This window comes from Nannobrachium achirus (assembly GCF_963921795.1).
Source record: "Nannobrachium achirus genome assembly, chromosome: 11".
In the NCBI taxonomy this organism is placed as follows: domain Eukaryota; kingdom Metazoa; phylum Chordata; class Actinopteri; order Myctophiformes; family Myctophidae; genus Nannobrachium; species Nannobrachium achirus.
The window spans coordinates 62738864-62758468 of NC_137820.1; the positions used below are offsets into that span (position 1 = coordinate 62738864).

Consider the following 19605-nt stretch of genomic DNA (forward strand, 5'->3'; position numbering starts at 1 on the left):
GTGGCAGTAAATGAGTTAACGAAATCAATAACCAAAAACAATCCAACAATTCCAGGACCTTCCAGAACCCTTGATCAATTCCAAAACTTTTCCAGGACTGGAAAAATATTTTTCTAATTTCAATGGTGCCTTTTCTGAATTAATTTCGTTAAACCCAGCTTTGCCGGGACGGATATACGGACGGACGGACATACATACACACAAAGCCAGATGTAGGAGTGGCTAGCACCGCTCCAAAAGGAGAAGACTCAACCAGGCTGCTATTGGACAATGACAGCATTGGCCAATGGGGTTTGGTCTCCTCTAAAGTTTACGTTTAGATTTCCAGACATCCCTGTCAGTGTCACAGCGACATGCCGGCCTCTTCCGTACCAGGTTTGCAGGTCTTGCCGTCCTCTTTGAGCTGCACTCCGGTAGGACAGGCGCAGCTGTAGAAGGGCTGGACGGGGGAGAGCAGGCAGAGGTGGCTGCAGCCTCCGTTCTGCTCACTGCAGGGGGTCTGGACTGGAGCCGCACACACAGAGATGGAGAGAGACAGCGAGAAGAACAAATCGTTACTGTCGGGCAGAAACCCTGTATCTCAATGTCTGTATAAAAATGACTTTTTATCTATTGATTACTCATGCCATGGAGACTTGAGTTCAATAATATTTTTTGGGTAATTGTTGCATTCCTAAGACAAAAAAAAATTATTATAGTAAATTTGCCCCCATTGATTCTGGATGGGGACCCAAATGCATGGCCCTGGATGGGGAAACCGTCAGGGTAAAATTACTATAATATTTTTTTTGTCTTAGGAATGCGACAAAAAACCAAAAATATTATGGAACTCAAGTCTCCACGGTGTTAGTAATCAACAGAAAAAAGTCATTTTGGGGTGGACTACTCCTTTAAAGCCCTACTTCATCATACAGGAGTGTTGCACAAAAGTAGTGAAAATAGCTGATCTACAAACGCCTGTAGTTCGGCTATTTTCACTACTTTAACTCGTTTTTAAAATAATAATAAAAAAGGGAAAGTTTTGGATATGTAAGGTTTCCAACAACGACGAAATTATCACAGAGAAATGGGACTGAATGGAAAATCATCAGCTTTCCAATCCTCCTGATTGCAGTTCCTAATCATCATCATGGCCTTTGTGTTTGCACATCCTGATTCCTGATGACGTCTGTCTCAAGGTCAGTCCATCCATCCGTGGATCTTCCTCCACATACACTAAAACAATCTGTCTGTTTCTCTCTCTATGCAAACAAACATACTGGAAACTGATGTCTCACACAGGCACGCACGTGTGTGCGCAGTCTGCGCACGCACGCACGCACACACGCGCACACACACACGCGCACACACACACGCCACTTACTATAGGGCTGTCTCTGCGGGCCCAGCACCTGGATGTCCATGGGAGAGTAGATGCCGCTGAGGATCTCTCTGGTCTTGTCTCCGCTGTGTTTGTTACAGGCGTGGATGGAGCGCGTCTGCCAGTCTGTCCAGTACAGAGTCTCATCAGACAGCGTCAGGGCAAAGGGATGGGTCAGCGTGCCCTCCACCACCGGCTCACTGGAAGAGAAGCACGCTTTTAGTTAGAGCAGGCTCAGCAGGGGTCTTCACCAGGGGGTCCGGCTGGGACCCCAGCCGGTTTGGTGTAGAGCATACATGGGCAACTGGCGGCCCGGGGGCCACATGCGGCCCCCACCTTCACTTAATGCGGCCCGCAGGTTAATATCTGAATACTGAGATATTATTGCATATTTATGTATTGCTGATACAATTCCAAACACGCAAACATGTCTATATTCTATATTAGTAGCTTAGTAACTATTACTGGTCTTCTTTTGTATTTAAGTTCATGAAGTTAACATAAGAACATATAAATGCATTTGAAATTAAATACATTTTTTTTACTTTTCAGGATTCCAATTCAAATTTTTTGAGCTTGTATATCGGCTATTTTTGCTATTTTTGACTGCATATGCAATGTGGCCCTCTGGAGTTAATGTGAAAATATAGTGGCCTCTCCATCATAAAAGTTGCCCACCCCTGGTGTAGAGGTAAAAAAAAGAGCTGACCAAGTACGGAGTGAAAGGTCATGTTTACAAAGTATCGACGATTTAAGTAGTTAAAAGTCTGAAAATACACATTAACATGAATCCAACATAGACTGATGACAGTCTATGAATCTATCTATGAAATCACATGGCACCAAAAGAACTACTGATTTTAGAAGTGCATTTGTAGAGTCGGGCCTCAGGTCTGTGTGGGTTAAAAGGCGAGTAAGAATCCTTTCCACAGTTGGAGTTTATTTTAGTAACACATGCAGGCAAACACACAGACAGGCACACGCGCCTGCGCGCCTGCATGTGCGCACGCATTCTTGGACGGAGGTTCAAAGGAGTCTTGTGTTTAGAATATCAATACTGCAGAAACCTGCCTTCATCAATCATGGTTTTAAGTCTCGCTACGTGAGCGAGCGTGTGTACGCTGGAGTGTGTTGTAATAGCGTGTGTGGAGGGCCGACATAGGTTGAGGTGAAAAAACATTAACTAGATCCAGATTCAACTGCTCCGCTGTGTTTAGCGTGTGTGCCGGTATGTGTGTGTGTGTGTGTGCGTGCGTGTGTGTGTGTGTGTGTGTGTGTGTGTGCGTGTGCGTGTGTGTGTGCGTGTGTGCGTGTGTGTGTGTGTGTGTGTTTGTGCGTGTCGTTATTAAAAAAGGGCAAATTGTTTCATTACTCAGAGCTGTCAGACACATTCAGATGAAACGGGCCTCTCTCTCGCCCTGTGTTCTCATCTCCCTCTCTCTCTATTTAACACTCTCTCATTCCATCAAATGTTTTATTCTCTCTTTCTCTCTCTCTCTCTCCCTCTCTCTCTATCTACCTTTGTGCCTATATACTCTTGTCACCATGACCACACTTGTGACCAAAACAGTGCTGTATTGCAGTGGTTCCCTAAAGGGGGTCCAGGGGTCCTTGAAGGGGGTCCCGGAGGTTCCCCGCAACATGTGTTAATAATATAGTATGTTTTGCAACTTCTACATTTTTCAAAAATAGCCGATCTTCGAGCTCACAACGTGTCGCACTGATTTTTACTGTAACACAAATCTTTCCCATGGGGTCCCTGCTGGAACAAAACATATCAATTTGGGGGTCCTTCACAGGACAATGTTTGACAACCACTGCTGTATTGTATGTACTGTAGATGTGACAATAGACGCTGTTTAACTTTACTTGATGTTTGGGCCGCTACACCGTCCGAAAATGCATCGGAATTCATCGTATTTGTTTAACCAATAAACAGAATATGATTCTATAATCTAAACCATTAATTACATTACAAAAAAAAAAATAACCTCTGGTGGTCAAATGAAATCCTCCATAAATAAATAGGGTGTATTGCTGGGTGATGACTAAACACTGACCGGACGGCACTGACCTACAGTACAGTACAGTACAGTACAGTACAGTACAGTACAGTACAGTACAGTACAGTACAGTACAAGGGAGTACAGTACAGTACAGTACAGGGGAGTACAGTACAGTACAGTACAGTACAGTACAGTACAGTATGGTGAAACCCTCTGAAATGTTTTCCAACGCTGTGAGGGCTGCAGGATTCTGCGGGCCAAAGTCAATGTTGTACCATTGTGAGTCCTTGAGAATGTTCCTGCCTGGCCAAACTGTACAGCCCTCTATCAGCGACTGTGTTGCAAAAGTCTGTCTGTTAGTTAGAGTCTAAACTAACTGACTGACTGGCTTTTGCAACACAACCGCTGATAGAGTCCAAGAGATGAACGGTATGCAGCGATGGAAGAAGGACTCACATGTTTTACTTAAAGAGGAGGACCACCCATTTTCAATGATCAACTATATCATTTATATATCGTCGTTGTTGGGTGAAAACCTTGTATGTCCAAAACCGTTTTTCATTTTAAAAATGATTTAAACTAGTGAAAACAGCTGATCTACAAGCACACAACGCCCGTTGTGAGTGAAATATAGTCTTGTGCGACAGTCTTGTATGATGAAGCAGGGCTTTAGTTAATGAAAAAATCACACCCGTGTGAAGTGGAGCTGTGTGTGTGTGTGTGTGTGTGTGTGTGTGTGTGTGTGTGTGTGTGTGTGTGTGTGTGTGTGTGTGTGTGTGTGTGGATCATGTGTACCGATTTTTGTGACATTTGAAGAAAATATGTAGGAAAAGGAGCAAAAAGTGTGTTTTGGAGAAAATTCAAGATGGCGGAAAATCTATCATGGCGCAAATGGGCGTGGCCTATATGGGGAGATGCCTCATGACCCAAGGAATCCAGGGAAAAAATATTTTTAATTTTCCGACCTACGGTTCAAGAGTTACAGGCCAAAACGTAAAGTGGGGTGTTATAGCGCCACCATGAGGCCAAATGACACAATTATTTTTTATTTAATCCTTGAAATCATTATGAACCTCCTCTCCAAGTCTTGAAACTGTAGCCCCTGTGGTTTGCGAGAGACAAATAATTGAATGTGAGTTTTTGCGATTCCCATTCTAAGTCAATGGGGAACATTAATTCACTAATAAATTAATATCAATTAAACTATAGAACCTTTCTCTTAGAAAAGTAATAGCCCACGATTCCCGAGTAAGCCGGTCGATTTGACATATGGCGCGAGTGTTTGGTGGCAAAACTGTGGGACTAGTGGCGTGCCGAAGTTTAGGAAGTTCAGGCTACATACACACAGACACACACACAGACAGACAGACAGACAGACCCACACAGCCACGTATAGGGAGCCTGTGCTTCACACAGCTCCAAAAACATAAACATTTGAAACTTGGAGATATAAGGTTTCTGCCCGACAGTGACGATATGTTAATGTTGATGAGTGAACGAACATTAGCCCAAGTGACCCCCGTCCTGCTGAGCTGGGAACGGAGTTGTGATGATTTGGGGGTCACGTGACCAGTGACGTCGGCGCTGCGTGAAATGCAGCCCGCCCCCACGCATTTCAATGGGACATTTCCACCTCCATATGTATCCATGTGCCATTCAAAACGAGCGGGATCTACTACCACCGCTATTATTCCTTAGTTTACACGGAACTAGGGAAATAGGGGCGGAAATAATATGCCCATATTTCGGGGAACGCGATGACGTCTTTCAGCGAGCGACGAACGGCGCTCAGAAGGGGGAAGTCAAATGCGAACATCAAAACAATCTACAAGACCATGCTCCTCAAAGGACATGTACTTTCAGGAACCTGAACCTATTTTTTTGGTTCTGGTTTTGTTTCCATTGCGTACGGCCCGGTTCCAGACGAGGTTCCTGAAACCTTTTTTAGGTCCTGCTCCTGACTGTCCTGAGGTAGACTGTCCTGAGGTAGAACTAGTTCTGGGAACCTATGGGCGGGGCCAGCAGCGCTGCTGCTCTTTTTTTGGGACCTTCCCGGTTAGTTCTGGTTATATGGAAACGTAAGCAGAACATTTTCCCGGAACTTCACAGGTTCTTGAAAGTTCTTGGTTCTGGAAAATTATGGTTCTAGTTCTGGGTCGGCCATACAGTGGGTCGCTTGTTCAAAGACAATACCATGTTCCGCCAAATATGGGCATATGATTTCCGCCCTAGTTCCCTGGTTCCGTGTAAACAAAGGAATAATAGCGGTAATAGTAGATCCTGCAGTAGATGTCCCTTGAATGGCACATGGATACACAGTGAAGCTCACAAGACATATAGCCCTTGTACATAATGCAACTGACGGGTACACACCTCCATTCCGAAACCCCACCATTCCGAAGATTGACTTCCATTATTCGGAATGGTGGGGTTTCCCATTGTTCTATAAGACCCCACCATTCCGAAAATCAGAAACACCACCATTCCGAATATGCAGTTTCATTTTCACCCACCTCCATCCACCCCCACCAACCTCCACCCACTTTCACCCACCTCCACCCACCCCCACCCACTCTCAACCTCCACCCAATTTCTCCCAACTCCACCCATCTCCACCAACTTCCACCCACCTCTACCCACTTTCACCCCACCAACCTCCACCCCCACCTGTACCCACATCCACCAAGTTTCACCCAGCCCCACCCACCTCCACTAACTTTCACCTACCTCCATCCAGATCCCTCCACCCACCCCACCCGCTTTCACCCACCTCCACACACCTCCACCTACTTTCACTCACATCCACCCATTGTCCCCACCTCCAACCATTTTCACCCATCCCCACCCACCTCCACACATTTTCACCCACATCCAACCTCCACCCACTTTCACCCAGGCCCACCCACTTTTACCCAACTCCACCCACTTTCCTGCCCCTTGGAGTCGGGTGAAAGTGGGTGGAGGTGTGGGGGCCAAAGTGGGTGGATGTGGGAGAAAGTGGGTGGAGTTGGGTGAAAGTGGGTAGAGGTGGGTGGGGGGGGTGGGTAAAAGTGGGTGGAGGTGTGTGAAATTGGGTAGAGGTGGCTGGGTTAAAGTTGGTGGAGGTGGGTGGGTGGAGGTGAGTGAAAGTGGGTGGAGGTGGGAGGAAGTGAGTGGAGGAGGGGGAAAGTGGTTGGAGGTGGGTGGGTGAACGTGGGTGAGGTAAAGTGGGTGGAGGTGGGTGAAAGTTAAAATAATTAAAATTTCGGAATGGTGGTGTTTCGGAATGGTGGTGTTTCGGAATGGTGGGGTTTCGGAATGGAGGCCCGTCCCCGCAACGGACATGCATGAAAAGGCTCAATATAATCCAATTGAAGACGCATCAAAATATACTTAGAACCAAAAGTAATAGAATCTAATCTAAAAGACCAATTATAGAGGGTTTAAATGGTACCAGATATGCAGCTCGGCAAATAAAAGGTGAATTGATCCCAGTGCATGACAGAGGACGACATCACGATTAATTAAATCTCCACGACGCGATTATCGTGAGTGTTTTTTTATCACGATAAACGATAATACCGATTATCGTCCCATCCCTACATAGATGTGTGTAATGTGTCCATTGTGTTGTCTTGCGTGTATGTGAGAGAGTGAAAGCCTGTCTATACAGAGCCGCATCACATTCTCTCTCCTTTTATTTTATTCACATGTGCAATCAGTTTTAACGCAATCAATATGTGAGGCGAGGGGGCAGAGATTGCAAGAACAAAAAGCAACTGGGCTGTACAATAAGAACTGGATGAGAGAAAGAGGGGCAGGGGGGACTGGAAAAAGGGAGAAGGTTACGGTGAAAGATTGAGACAGAGAGAGAGGGAGTGGATGGATGGATGGATGGCCCATAGATGGACAGAGAGAGAGATTTCTGAGTGTGGGCGGACAAGAGAGGCAGCACTGGAGTGGCAGGGGTCAATCAAGAGTGAAACAGAGGCACAGGGGGAGAGAGAGAGTTTCAAATTTGTATGTTTTTTCGCAAGGTAAAGCCCTGCTTCATCGTACAAGGCCGTCGCACGAAGGTAGTGAAAACAGCCAATCTACAAGCACACAACGCCTCGCGGCGCGAGGTGTTGTGTGCTTGTAGATCGTCTGTTTTCACTAGTTTAAGTCATTTTTAAAACGCTAAACGCAAAACGAAAGGTTTTGGACGTACAAGGTTTCCACCCGACAACCACGACATAGAGCCATAGGGCTGCAGTGTGTTTTCTTTGGGGCCTCCCTCCACACCAGAGTTCTGTTTGTGTTGGACAACTCTCACATACTCTCTCTCCCTCTCTCCCTCTCTCTCTCTCTCTCTCTCTCTCTCTCTCTCTCTCTCTCTCTCTCTCTCTCTCTCTCTCTCTCTCTCTCTCTCTCTCTCTCTCCATTCCTTTCTCACTTTCTCTCCTTCACTGTGTCCCGCCTGCACTGTTTTTCTCGCCCTCTCCTCCTACTGTACTAGGACTGCTGCACTCCCCTTCTCTCTCTCTCTCCTCTCTCCTCTTCATCCTTTACCTCACGCACACACGCACGCACACACACAAATTCCTCCGCTACCTCCATTAGCGTAGTGTTATGATGGAGGTTCAACAGGGTTAGTGTGAGTTCAGGTCCATCTGTGGGACATCAACAAGAGGGCCCTGTAGGTAGAGTGAGTGCGTGTGTGCGTGTGCGTGCGTGCGTGCGTGTGTGTGTGTGTGTGTGTCTGTGTGTGTGTGTGCGTGTGTGTGTGTGTGTGTGTGTGCGTGCGTGCGCGTGTGCGTGAGCTTACAACGTACATACAAGTGGGTCTGTGTCTAGGCGTCTAAAAAAGTGTCCGCCCTCAAATACACATCTTTCTCCTTGAAGTTCAAAATCTCTCAGATTCTCCCTCTCAGTCGCGCTCTCTCTCTCTCTCTCTCTCTCTCTCTCACACACACACACACTCAGACACACACAGACACATACACACACACACACGCACGCACGCACGCATGCAAGCACGCACACAGCTACTTACCGTGAAGATCCATCCAGGTTGGCTCTGTGGATGAAGCTGAGCTTGGCGTCGGCCCAGTACAGCTTCTGTTCCACCAGGTCTATGGTCAGACCGTTAGGCCAGTAGATATCCACATCCACTATCACTTTCCTGTTGGACACGGTCACAGAGGGAGAGAAAGAAAGAGAATCAAAATGTGCTCTAAGAAAATAATATTTTTTCCAAACCCTAGATTTCTTTATAAATAATAATCTCTCTGAAATACAGATGGACAAATAATGTGACATCCACATAGTATTTCATAACATTAGGTGAAACAGCAACCATATATCTCCAAACCATATATATATAAATTATATATATATATGTCACAGTAAGATTGAGAACAGGAGCGCTCATTTTTGGGCACAAGGTGGAGCAGGCGGTGCCTCTTCGGGGAACTAGGAATAATTTGACTGAGGTTAGGGTTAGGATTAGGGTTAGGTTTAGGCATAGTTTTACTGAGGTTAGGGTTAGGGTTAGGATTAGGTTTAGGCATAGTAGCATTCACCAGGTTAGCATTCACCAGCGTGGGACTAATGCAGTCAAATGCTCTACCACTGAGACACAAGCTTCTTCCAGGGACTGCCCATGAGGTGAACTAAAACAAGCGCTCCTTTCTCAATCTTACTGGTTTTTCAAATAAACTGTAACATATATATATATATACATAGATACACAAATAGTTTAAAAGAATCGGCCATCACACTGTTATTTTACACACAGAGTGATGGCTGACAATGTCTCCCATGAAGCAAGCAGTGTGGTGTGGAGTAAAAGAATCATCGTGTCCCTGGAAAGAACTGAGGCCAAACCACCGATCACAGGCAATAAAATGACTAAAATACCCAGGAGAATATATATAAATATACTGCATGGACCTTCCGCTCCCACAAACAGAAGAAACCACATACCGTACATCAATGAGCAAAAAGAGAAAGAGAAAAATCTCCTAATCCAGACACGTTTTTTTATTTTCCTTCTGCGCCGATGTCGCGCACCGAAAGTTGCTGATCTACAAGCTCACAACACCTCGCAGTGCAATGTGTTGTGAGCTTGTAAATTGGCTATTTTGGGTGTGTGACAGCACGGATAACAAAGTGTATCAACTCCTTAAGGGTGAGGTTTGTTTCTGCAGGGCCATGTCCAGGGGTTGACACTAAGGTCTCAGGGGCACTTGTCCTTCGGGCAAGCACAGGTCATGTTCTACTTGTCACAAAGGTCATGCGCACTTGCTTGAAAAGTAAGTTGTCCATTATAAAATGATAGGTACGATTTTAATTACCGCTCAATTTAACTCTTAATTAAATTCCCAATGAAGGAATGAATGGACCATTGTAAAGCGCTTTGAGTTCGCAACGTGCTTAGAAAAGCGCTATAAAAATGCAATCGATTATTATTACCGCTCAATTTAACACTTATTTATTTTCTTTCTGTGGCTGTGCGATAAGAAATGTCATATTGTACCTCAATACTTCCAAATCCAAATACCTACATAGCTATGATGGAATATGTCTATGGTTTCACACTTGTTATTTTACATTTTTAAGTGTAGCAACTGTAAAAAAAGCGCATTATTGGTAAGTTCTCCAGACTGTGAGGCAGAGAGACAAAACAAATCGCGGAAAGGAGCGAGCAGGCTGGCACCCAGGCTACGGTTGGGCAACCTGAAAGCAAACTTCACCTGCCCCAAGGTTTTATTGGGCAAGCCTTAGTGTCAATGCCTGATACCGATACGTGCACAAATATGTGAGTGTACATACAGTAGAGGCATTGACACTAAGGCTTGCCCACCTGCCCCCGGCAGGTAAATAAAGCTTTCGGGAAGGTGAAGTTTGCTTTCAGGTTGCCCGACGGGGCAAGTGCTCATTTGAGAGGGGACGCAACCGTCTATAAACACAACATCAGATATTAAACCCCTGAACGTGGCCAGTGCGCTCTGTCTTCTGGTCTGTGGTGTGAAACCATAGCCATATTCAATCATAGTAGGTAGGTATTTCTATTTGGAGGTATTGTGGTATGACATTTTTTATCGCACAGCCCCAGAAAGTAAAAAAATAAGTGTTAAATTGAGCGTTAATTAAAAATCCTAACTACTACAGTATCATTTTATAATGGACAATTTACTTTTCGGGCAAGTGGGTATGACCTTCGGGCAAGTTGAACACGACCTGTACTTGCCCGATGGGCAAGTGCCTCTGAGACCTTAGTGTCAACCAAGAGAGGAAACGACCGCTTTACCTACCCAGTACGGAGATGTGAAAGATTAGGAAAATCTTTTGTACCGGCTGCCCTTAAGCTGTACAACAAGACACATAACGGACGCTTGAAAAGGTCTCCCTTCCTAACTTAGACTTACGGAACCATTGCTGTATTGACTTTGACCTCTAAGGATCAATTGCTGTATTGACTTTGACCTCTAAGGACCTTCCAGGAAGAGTGCTCATGTGCGCCTTGCGGTGACACGCTTCCTAGTTTCTTCTTTTTTCGCACTGATTTTTGACACTGCACTATTAGGTTGTTAGTGTTGGTAGTTTCTGAGTATTTTTGCTTTGTTTAACAATGACAGTGATATACTTGTTTGCACTAACTAGCATTGACTGCTATGGTCTCTTTTGCAAGACACTTTATGTATATATACTTATATATTATTCGCCCCCTCTATTGATGCACCTTCTCCTTATTGGTACTGTACTGCTCTTGTCTTTGTTTTGTTTTTTTCCCTCTTATCTATCTTTCTTACGTCTCTGTAACTTTGTAAATAACTGTATACTGCTGTGCTACTACTGGACTGGACAACTAAATTTCCCCCTTGGGATAATAAAGGTATCTATCTATCAGTACAATGAAACTGTCAGAGAGTGGAACAGTATGTCAAATGGATGTACTGTCTGCACTGCAGGTGCAGACAGTACATCCATATCCAGTGGTTATAAGCAGGGTTCCCACACATTTTTATCAATGAATTTCCAAAACTTTTCCAGAATATTTAACCCAATTTCCAGGACTATATAGCAATAATTCAGCTCAATAACAGGTCGCTTACTCCTATGCGCAATGCCCAAAGACAGGTAGTGTATGTCAGTGGTTCTCAACCTTTTCAGGCCGTGACCCCCGAAATAATCATGTTTTAACTGGGAACCCGGCACCCTGACGAGCACTAAGAGTTGAGGAATTTTGTATAACACGGTTCTATTGTTGCGAGGCGTTGTGAGCATGTAGATCGGCTATTTTCACAATTTCTGCCTCTAATATTTGACAATTTGGCCCATGTTTAATTTGTCATTTCAGAGGTATTAACAAAATCAATAACCAAATACAATGCATAGCTATTTTTTTCCAGGACCTTCCAGGACCATTCCAAAACTTTTCCAGTACTGGAAAAATATTTTTCTAATTTCAAAATATTTCCAGGAATTTCATGACAGTGGGAACCCTGTATACATCATAACCACAGTGGTTATGGCTGAAACAGACCGGTAGGCCAACAGAGCATCTATCATGAGCATAGATAGATAGAACAGTACCTGTTGCTGCCGTCCATGCCGGCGCGTTCTATCCTTGGCTCCTCCCCCCAGTCGGTCCAATACATGTATCTGGAAACAGGAAGAGAATGGGGACAAATAGAGTTGTTATGACCACACATGAAGCTAGTTAGCATTTGTTTTGTTTTTTTAGGTTTTTAGAACTTTGATTATATTGTGTTTTTTTCTAGATAGATATCCATTTGCATTTGTTATATTGTTGATGATGTACTGACATATTATCTTGTTTATTATTGTGATGTTATCTGCTTATTGTAAGTCACTTTGGATTAAAAGCGTCTGCTAAATGCCTAAACTGTAAACTGTAAACTGTTATGGTTACCATACTGTATATGTGGTGAAGAATGCGTTTAGGCCAATGATTCAGGTTGTGTGGAGTTGTCACTCTCAATTCTTAATGTCAATTGGTGTAAAAGCATGAAGGATGTTCAAAATCTAACTATTCATTTACAGAATGTCTGTCTGTCCGTCATCTGACCGTCTGTCTGCATGCTGACATCACTGATACTAAATAAACAGTGGTAACAGCCGCATGCTGAGACAATGCCAAACTGACATCACTGACTGACATCACTACAGTGCCCACATTTGGAGATGGCATCACAGACTGGCCTGGACAGTGGACACGGAACACCATATATGGGCATAAAAGAGAGCCAGACAGACAGGCGGATACATCGGGTATTGCACAACTGGACATGGATGGTGACTGTTCTGCCCAACGGGCACCGGTCTGGTTTTTCCAGCATTACTTCTGAGACCCCTACATTCAATCCCTCATATACTGTGCAGTGCACACCCCCGGGCAGAGGAGTAGTATTGATTGATTGATTGAATATTTTATTAGCCATAAATGCAAGCAACATGTGTACAGTCATACACTTACTCTAAAGGGATCACACAAAAGGTCCAGGGGACTTGTTTCCATTGAGGTCCTATTCAATTCATTCAAAAGGTGGATTCTCAGGCATGTTTTAAAGGAAAGCCAGTGCTTCACATTTTTAAGGGATGGGATCAGGGCATTCCACACTTGGGTGGCAGTGCTGTAGAAGGATTATTTAACGATGTTTGTTTTATAGGTGGGTGTTGCCAGATCATTGGTGTCACTCCCTCTAGTAGGGAGCTCTCAGAACCCTCTGGAACAATATTGATATTATTAGATCTATATTCCAGGCAGTGATGTCATTACGTGCGCATCCCGCCAAATCAAAAACTCATTCAAGTCACCCAGGGACTCATTCATATCATGGTCCTGGGGTCCCGGGGATGCGCCTCCATTGGAGTCCATGTTAAAATAATTTACCGCGTCGCGGTAAAAGAAAAACATTTTAAAATTCCACAGACACCACCATTGTTCATGGGTGAAAGCATCCTACTTTACCCTACGTTAACACAAATACAATCCACGTAGAAAGTCTTAAACAGGCAATAGAAACGTCAATGTTTTGATTCCACCGACGTCCGACGCCATTTTACGCGCCCAAATTCATTAGGGGCACATGTTTTAGTAGTTTTTCAAACATTAACCAAATTGTAAAATAAATATAGAAATAGGCAAACATTTTGAAAATAGCCGATCTACAAGCTCACAGCGCTCGAAAACATTGTATTGAGGACTCATAAAACTTTTCTGGGACCCATTTGAATGACCACCTGTGGGTCCCGGGACCCATTACATTGAAAACCTAGTAACATCACTGTCCAGGTTAGTGATCTTCAGCCTATCGTTGTATCACTTTTCCAAAACCAGCGATTCTCAACTCCATGTTCTTCATGGAGGAACTTTGGTCCTCAATGAACTCTCTCTGCTCATCCACGGATGTTTTTAAAATGGCGACTGTAATATGGGCGCAGCTCCTTTCCAATGTCGTCAATCTTCACCATTTGCTTTTCCTCCAACCCGTAGACACGTAGCATGTCTCTGGTTAGAGGAGTTTTGTCTTCTCCATTTCAGCCCTTGTGGCCGGAGACATTCCCTTTATTTTTGGCATGTACGAACCTTCAGCAGTTTCTTAGAAGTTTAAAATTATTAATAGCACTGTACCAGCAACAATAATGGATTTTTTTTAACAAGTTATGTGACACCTCAGAGTTCAACAAACTCGGTTCGATTTTCCCGAAAACCCCAATTTACTGTAAATAAATATTTGAACCCATCAGATTGTCTGTAGGCCTCAATTAAAACCTGGAGTTAAATAAACAGGCTTCCTTCCAGACGGACTACCTCATAACTGTCAAGCTTATCAGCTAGGCTAGGGTATGCCTGTCTTGGATGTCTTCCAAACTCCCACATCTTGCATGCTTGCGGCCTGTGAACATCCTACTAATGAATGACGTCTACAAGGCTGGCATAAACCATCTCACTTTTGACGGGTGCACTCTCTGGAATCCAACATATTTTGAGATGGGTGTCCGCGGCCAAATAAATGTAATTTTGGGGGTCCTTGACATGAAAAGGTTTGAGAACCACTGATTTAGAGGAAGGAGAGACCCCGTGGCAGACCAAAGACCAGGTGGAAGGATTACATCTCCAAACTGGCTTGGGAAAGCCTCTGTATACTCCCTGAGGGAGTGGAGGAAGTTGCTCGAGATAAGGAAATCTGGAAGTCTCAGTCGGAACTGTTACCCCTTGTAGCTTGTAGATCTGCTATTTTTCAATAGTTAAAGCAATAAATAATGGTTAAAGTGGTTAAAATCTAACGCGACTCGGGCACGTAGCAGGTTTTTGAGGGTTAAAATAGGAGACGAAAAACCTTTGTAAAATAGGAGACGAAAAACCATTGTAAATTCATCTACTATAGTCCTAAAATACTGAACTCTGTGTGTTCCTTGAACCATTCTGGACAGTTCAATTAGAGGAGACCGTAGAACAGAACACACAAACTAAAGTCTCACTAAATTACAATTCTGTCCATCTTTCTTCTCTCTGTCTCTCTGTGTCTCTGTCTGTCTGGCCTTTTGAAAGTTTCGGTACGTCGGTGTTATTGTAATGTGGTGAACTGTGCCGGAGAGCAGCTACTTTCCACGCAGATACTTGACTGTAAGCAGAAGGATTACAATAACAACTCCCCAATCTGCTCTATGTATTACTGGGAAGGACAGGAGAGTGGAAATAGAAGGAGACAGAGACACTCAGCCAGGGACATGCTGGGCCCCTGATTCAGCCCGGGAAAAAGAGTTGGAGAGGCCCTCATTGTTGCGCGCTATAGAGAGAGATCTCTCTCTATAGCGCTGCTGCTACTCAAAGATTTGCCATTTCAGATCATGACAAGTGACAAGCCAGAGGGCCAATTACATGAGTTACCGTATTAGCCCGAATTTAGTACGACTCTGATTATAAGACGACCCCTATTTTTTTCAATTATCATTTTGGGAAAAAATATGTTGAAGACAAAATATTATATATTATATTATATAAGTTATTTATAAAGAAAAACGTTATTATTGTAAAATTATTATAGAAAAGCTTATACAGAGATAACATTCTGCTGTATTGTATTGCATTAACCATCAAAGTCAACTTCTATTCAAAAACAACATTCACAATTCAGACTGTGAAAAGCACAATAACAAACACTACATTTCCCATCAAGCTTTGCGGCCCGTTTCATCATTCAGATACGACGGTCCATTGTAAACAGGAAGCATTGGCTGCTAGGCAGCCAGCGTTAGCTTGCATAGCTTCAGTTGCTGTTGGGATTAAACTTCCACGCTAAAGATCACATATGCGCCCGTCATCCACGCCGATGTTCGCGAGAACAATGCACACGCACGCGGCCCGGTAAGTCCAATACCAAAGCCATCCGACTTTGCCAAACGGGAGGTGAAATGAGCCGAGGTCCAAAGTTCGCTGCGCATCAATCATGTAGTGTACGGTAATCACTGCAGCTCGCGGGGGCTGTGAGAGAGCAGGGAAAGGTCCTGAAAGATACATAACGTATCTCCCCGGTGAAAAGTCTAATGCCCAATTATAGGACGACTCCCTATTTTGAGGATATGTTTATTAGAATAAAATATCGTCCTATATTCGGGCCAATACGGTATATTTCGTCGTTGTCGGGTGGAAACCTTGTATGTCCAAAACCGTTCGTTTTGTATTTATCATTTTAAAAATGATTTAAACTAGTGAAAACAGCCGATCTACAAGCACACAACACCTCGCACCGCGAGGCGTTGTGTAGATCTGCTGTTTTCACTACTTTTATGCGACGGCCTTGTATGATGAAGCAGGGCTTTGCTTTGCGAAAAAAATTACAAATTTGAAACTTGGAGATACGAGGTTTCTGCCTGACAGTGACGATTTACTTTGTTGGCCGCCCAGCCCCCAAAATGGAACGAAGGCCGACATTTTTTTAATTTTTTTTTTCCTAATTGCCGGCCTGGACCGGCCGGGAATGAACCGGCCGTTCGGGAGTTGTCTCGCTTTTCCCAATGGCCAGCACGTCCCTGCACTCAGCTCTCGCTCCTGCATCATAACCACTGTCAGGAGAAAATATAGTTCTAAATAATTTATTTCTGGGTCTTTTGCCTTTATTTCTCCGTTTTATTTTCTGTCCGTCCGGCTGTCCAGCTCTATTTTCCTTTCCAGTCTTCTTGATTTCCAGTCATTATTCTGTCTCATTTTACATTTTATGTCTTTCATTATATTATTCCAGTCTAGTCTTATAGGAGTACAGTTGGCGTGTATTCTTTTTAAACAGAAAGCAGAATTCAAACTCAAAAGTAAAACCTAAAGAATACATGACATTAGATTTGACCACCATAACACACCAAATAAGAGAAATACCAACTGTGTTTTGTAATGTAAAGAATCACATATACAATGAACATTATGTGTGTGTGCGTGCGCGCGCCTGTGTGTGTGTGAGTGTGTGTGCTGACACAGTTTTAGGGCCCACGCAGACGAAATGCGATATTGCATCAGATCAGATCTCGTGCCCGGGGGTTTATCGGTGTTCATTTCAAACGACAGCGATCCTCTGCCTTGAATTCGGGCCCGGTATATCCCGCTGTGCCAGTGAAATATCTGATACCTTTTCAATTGAGCCAGATATCCTGGATGACCACCCCTAGCGATCTCGGGCCAGAGTTGAGTGGGGAAAAAGTTTAATTTTATTTTTTCTGGCAGTTGATTGAATAAAGAAACAAGGCTCCAGCCTCCACGGAAAGACAAAGTGGCAGCGGTTCTCAAACTATGTGTCCCGACCCAACTTGGGGTCGCAGAAGGTGCCATGGGCTCGCACATTGCCGACCATACTACTGTGTATAACGTGTATTTGCCCTTCAACTATAACATATATATTGTTTTTTATGAGACAAGCGTTGTAATTAGGCTATGCTCCCAAATCCATTTTATTACCTTCTGTTCGCATATTCAATGAGTCCCGCAGTGCAACACCAAACAAAACAAGAAAAAAGAAACTGCGTTTGAAATTGCCTACTTTCCAGTATGATTTCAGTTACTTTACATTCCGTCCGTCTTTCAGGAGATTCTCTAGTCTCTCCATCCCCGCACTCTTCTGGAATGGTGCAGATTGTGGGCAACTCCAATATTTGTATTTACATTATAATAAATATTGGCGTTGTGGATTCTGTGTTTCTCGAACATTTCAAGGTCTCCCCCTTCAACTCTTTACAGTGTAGGCCTACAAAATACTATTGCAATGTGCATCAAATGACAGCTCCGTCGCGCGCTGGTCATCAACTGCTTTTTTTTTCCTTTTCTTTTTTTGCGCAGCCTCTCTACAAGGCACGCATGGTGCTTTCATCAGTGCTGCCAATTAAATATTATAAAACGGCGAAATTAAACAAATATATTCGCTATAAGAGTCTCTCTCTCTCTCTCTCTCTCTCTCTCTCTCTCTCTCTCTCTCCCTCTCTCTCTGTCTGTGACATATTTGTAGCTATAATGCAGTATTGATACTTTTACTTAAGTAAAGAATGGGAGTACTTTTTCCATCACTGCTCAAATTAACTGTTCATCAGCGTGAATGCTTTCAGGTGTGTATCTGATCAATAGGAAATTGCCCATTACATTCTGAATGACATCAAAGCGACATGTTGTGATGTGAGCGTCTTGTGAGCATGCGAGAGAGTTTGAACTTGAACGATGTAGTGCGCTACAAACTAGGTCAGATCAATAATTAGCGCATCAGTTCCAGCTGGTGGTCGCTGCAACAGCTGACTGGAGTAAAACAAATTTTCAAAAAGTTTGTCTGCATGACTAGGTAGCCTATTAAGTCAGATATTGCATCTGAAAGGGGCAGTGGTTCTCAAACTATATGGTTCCCGAGCCAACGTGGGATCGCGGAAGGTCCCATGGGCTTTGCCGACCAATATAAATAAATAATGAATATATTGTTGTAACCAAAATGGGTCATTCCAGAATTGGAGGACATTTTACCTCTCCATTAAAAATGTGAACTACCTCTCCATAATAGTGTATAAAGAAGGTAGCTAGTACAGGTAGTGACAACATACTGTACTGTAGACAAGTGCAGTGGTTCTCAACCTGTGGATCGGGAGCTTAATGATGGAGATGGTAACCAAATGGACCCTATATTAATCTTCTTGAGGGCAGGAAATGGGTTGTGATTTTATAATATTAAAATGACGAAATTAAACAAATATATTCGCTATCTAACGTCAGTTTAATTGCCATTTGTTTAATGTTTTGACAATGAGGGTGTCCCAGGTGATTCCCAGCTTTAATGATGGAGTAACCAAATGGACCCTATTAATCTTCTTGAGGGCGTAAAATGAAACCGCCGTATGGCTACATTTGGTTTCATAATTCATAATCATGCGTGTTGAAATATTAGCGCTCACGACATTTTGATCTTGTGTTGTATGTCTTCCATTTCCGACAAGCAAGCAAGCGAGACATCTGGCTCTGCATGACTCCTAGATATTAAGTTAACTATAAAAATAAGAACAGATATTGCATCTGTGATAAAAGTTTAAAGTGGAAAGGATCCCAGCGCGCGTCTCGCTCCTCTGGTAGCCGGTGTAAATTGTATAGCCTACCTTTTACGCATAGTTAAGAAGGGCATAATAATGCAGTCGTCCAGTATGATTTCATTCACTATACATATTTTAAAAGATTACAGTCTCCATCACTGCCACTCTTCTGGAATGTTGCGGTTTGTACGCAAACTTTCGCAGTGTGCAATGAGAGTGTCGCATCTCCAATATCATTGATTTAATAAAATCCATTGCCTCATCCAAGCCTTCAATCAACTGTCCAAAAAGGAACATTTACCTGTAGGGTTCACTTGGTTCCATACACTGTCAAGTTGCAGAGAACAGATCTGTTATTTTGGGAACATTAACCATGCTGCGCATTTTGATGACCAAATAATCCTGTGTGCACTGTAATATTACGTGGGAATGATATTTGAACAATAGCCTAAATTGCGTGGTGTTAATGAGTTGTACAACACCAAACAGAACAAGAAAAAAGACCACACGTAGGCCTAGTAAAAAAGAAGAAAAAAAATCCCAAGGAATGTATGTCTCTCTGACTTTGAGTATGATGACATTATATGAATAATAATGTGGCATATAGCATCAACCAGCATTTTAACGGCAACCAGCCAGACATTAAACAGACATGAGCTTAATCAGCTAATAGCAATTATGAATGTCCAAACCTCGCCGTTG

At 43.5% G+C, this 19605-nt stretch overlaps 1 protein-coding gene across 1 annotated transcript in view; it reads right to left on the reverse strand.

The window, feature by feature from the left end:
• The window catches only part of lrp5 (low density lipoprotein receptor-related protein 5), a 109387-nt gene that overhangs the window by 58397 nt on the left and 31385 nt on the right, over nucleotides 1–19605 (reverse strand). The window contains exons 4-7 of the mRNA XM_080737373.1: nucleotides 11926–11994; nucleotides 8381–8509; nucleotides 1364–1560; nucleotides 373–504 (exon numbers count right to left, since the gene is read on the reverse strand). Coding sequence (XP_080593499.1) covers nucleotides 373–504; nucleotides 1364–1560; nucleotides 8381–8509; nucleotides 11926–11994 — 527 coding nt within the window. The remainder of the gene's footprint in view (nucleotides 1–372; nucleotides 505–1363; nucleotides 1561–8380; nucleotides 8510–11925; nucleotides 11995–19605) is intronic.